The 3,143-nt window shown below is 38.0% G+C and overlaps 1 protein-coding gene across 1 annotated transcript; it reads left to right on the top strand.

Moving 5' to 3' along the window:
• The first annotated feature begins 609 nt into the window (after positions 1-609).
• LOC124879654 (fatty acid-binding protein, heart-like) lies at positions 610-1,904 on the top strand. The gene is made up of 4 exons (XM_047384348.1): positions 610-747; positions 992-1,167; positions 1,263-1,364; positions 1,700-1,904. Exons 1-4 carry the CDS (start codon positions 675-677, stop codon positions 1,751-1,753), a joined length of 405 nt encoding a protein of 134 aa, XP_047240304.1. The 5' UTR covers positions 610-674; the 3' UTR covers positions 1,754-1,904.
• The last annotated feature ends 1,239 nt before the right edge of the window (positions 1,905-3,143 follow it).

Here is a 3,143-nt window from a genome sequence, read left to right on the forward strand (position 1 = left end):
GAATGTTGAGCTCCATCAAAGCACTATTTTATACAACATTCCCCAGAAGGCTTTACATATTGGAATACTTCAAGAATACGATCCATAAACCTTGTTTGTACTAGTCAAACAATGCTGCCACATTAACCTTAATTTAAGCATCACCACTGGACCTCAGCGTTGACTTTAACACACCTGACCATAACATACTTATTTGGTAGGATTCTCTCCTACTGAGCAACATTGTGTAAAGGGTACAAAAATGATCCTAAATAACTTGCAGTGAACGTCCAACATGCACATGTATCTTCAATCGGGAAGTTTGTTAATAAAATGATTTTTCAAACATTTTATTATTTTTTGTTTTATGGTACATATTCATAATTCTGGTAATCTTTCAAGGGTATGTGAATTAACAGGCAAAGCATTTGATAGCAGCAACAGGTGATGTGCTGGCGGGATGGTTTGCACCATTGCCTTAAAGCAAGGTTAACAGTTTGAATATTAACTTCAGCACTTTTTAGTTATGTTTGCATGCAAACAAATAGCTTTGGCTCCAAGTGTTGTTTTTTTTTTTTAAACTAACCCTTTAAAAGCACTGGATGCCTGTGCTGTCAACACACTGGTAGAAGAGGCGTCAGTCTATAATTAATCAAGAGGTTCTAGGTTGGGATCTAGCACCAAAGATTGCAACAATGGTTGAGCAGTTTGTCGGAACATGGAAGATGATTTCCAGCGAGAACTTTGATGAACTTATGAAGAAATTTGGTAAGAAAAATTAAGACAAAAATAAACTACCATATCACCTATTGGTTGGAAGTTGTTCATCTGTTCTGAAATTGTAGAAACCTAAAGATTTGGTGCTATTTTCGAACAATTACATAAAGGTTAATTCATTGAATAAAATATAATTGATTGAGGTCATTTTTGGTTTAGCTTGTTTTTTTAGTGAACAAATGAAACTATGTTGTTTGATACCATTTTTTGGTGCTGCTTTCCTACTGCTCTGCAGGTTTGGGAGCAGCCGAACGGCAGCTGGCAAACCAGAACAGACCCAGCTTCACATTGAGCGTGGACGATCAGGGGATGATTTGCATGAACTCTCTGAACATCTTCAATGCCCCTGAACTCAAGTTCAAGCTGAATGAATCTGTTGTTCAGATGACAGCGAACAATAGGCAGACGACGGTTAGTGAGATTGAAGACGGATACATTTGGAGAATCTCAGTTTGTGTTTTCTGTGCGCTGAAATACCATGTTGTCTACTTTTCTCTTCCCCCCAGACTGTGCTGACCCTGGAAAATGGAAAGCTTATTCAGAAACACACTGGGGATGATGGAGACTTTATTGTAGAGCGGGAGATCTCAGATGGGCAACTGATCGTGGTAAGACTTTAGGGGTTTCTTTAAATTTTTTCACCTGAAGTCCAATTACAGAATCTGACAGTTTTTTGTGGCCCTTGTTTTAAAAACACTTTTTTGATTGGATTAGATCATATTTAATTTCCTGTGTTCCAATAATATTGAAAGCTAAATGAAATTGCCACTGATCATTAGAAAAGAGTAAAAAACACTAATTATAATATATGAATGTGACAAGAAGCAATACATAGAGAAGATTTATCACAATAACTTGCTCAAAAATAACCTCTGCTTGAAGTTTTTACAAACTTGGCATCCTCTGACCTCTAAACCCACTTGACCTTTCTTTCTTTACACAGAGATCTACACTGGGAAATGTGGTGGCAGTGAGGACCTATGAAAAAGAGGCATAAAGGTGCTCCATCATGACAGGCACAGCTGGATTTATCAGTCTATTCCCAGAATGATATGTTATGCTCCTACTCTTGTTGTTAACTTGAAATCCTACTGAGTTTTGTTTGGAATGGCTGTGGCGCTGATTAAATAAAAAATAATGTTGCAACATTTTTGCCAAATGGTTTCTCTTGTTTAATAGAGTTCATCTGCAATATAATGTGTATCAGTACTCTGGCTGTTATATAAGGTATGCTGAAATACATAATAATTTGAGCTAGGGGGAGCATGTAGATATAGAATATAAGTGGTCCAAGAATGAAGCCATGAGGAACCTTCTATCTGATCTTGCATCTGAAAGCACTTACCCAAACCCCCTGCTTAAACGTGTTTGTTTAGGTCAACCCATACCAAGTACACACCCAACACTAAAACAGTGCTAAACTTTAGATTAGGGAGGCCAATCAGTCTCTCAATTGTATTCCCTCAGGTAACTGGGAAACTTCCATTTCACATTGGCATTTAGATCTCATAGTAATAAAACATAATCCCCAGATGGGACCTTTTCCAGGAGACAGTCCAGGTCTTCTGATCTGCAGATTGGTACATTAACCTTCTGTCCTGAGGCTGTTGTTCAGTTAAGGAGAACTCAAACACTGAGGCATGCAGTTGCCAGTACACCTCCCCCTGAGTAGGATGGGGACCAACCTAACTTTGGAGTCTAAGCCGTCCAACTATATCATTTGCGTTGTTCAACACCACACATATACTAGATTATTAGACCAGGAGTCTGCTGGGTTGCAAAGGCAGGTTTTCATTCACTTTTCTCTGCACTGCTCGGTAGACCTGTGAAGAGGTAGCATCCTACAACTCCTTCAGCCTGGGGCCAGCACAGCTCCAACAGCGAAGGCTTAACCAGGTTCTCACAGGCTCATTTCAGGACTCCCGCTCTGTAAGAAAAAACAGCTCACTGCAAACAGCTCACTGCAATCTCTGCATGTTTAAGATTATTATTTAACTGTATGTAATTATCCATTTAATAATCTTAGACAAAGTCAGATAAATTAATTACTATAATAGTTGATAGAGCAGCAGGTGTTGTAGTGGTTTGATAGTTGGTGAAGGTTAGGGTTCTTGTTAAGTGATTTTTGAATGTTCTGTCTGTGTGAGAAAGAAGAAGAAGAAGAAGAAGAAAATGAACACTTAAATTCTCTCTTGTGTGCATTTGCACTTTTTCATCAACATGTGTAGAGAAGTGATCATGAAGTTTGTAGGTTCAAGTCTTGACACAATGCTATTAGTTGTTCTGATTTTTATCTTGCAGTTGTACTTAACCTACTGCTCTATGTTTAAAGTAAGGCTTTAAGTTTTTTTTTACTTATCCAAAAATTTAGATATTATCTGCGAAAT

This window comes from Girardinichthys multiradiatus, chromosome 13, assembly GCF_021462225.1.
Source record: "Girardinichthys multiradiatus isolate DD_20200921_A chromosome 13, DD_fGirMul_XY1, whole genome shotgun sequence".
Lineage (NCBI taxonomy): Eukaryota > Metazoa > Chordata > Actinopteri > Cyprinodontiformes > Goodeidae > Girardinichthys > Girardinichthys multiradiatus.

Coding starts and splice junctions, on each gene's coding strand:
- LOC124879654 (XM_047384348.1), top strand. CDS start 675: ATGGTTGAGCAGTTTGTCGGAACATGGAAGATGATTTCCAGCGAGAAC. Junction 1,168..1,262: donor CGAACAATAGGCAGACGACG/GTTAGTGAGATT, acceptor TCTTCCCCCCAG/ACTGTGCTGACCCTGGAAAA. Junction 1,365..1,699: donor CAGATGGGCAACTGATCGTG/GTAAGACTTTAG, acceptor TTCTTTACACAG/AGATCTACACTGGGAAATGT.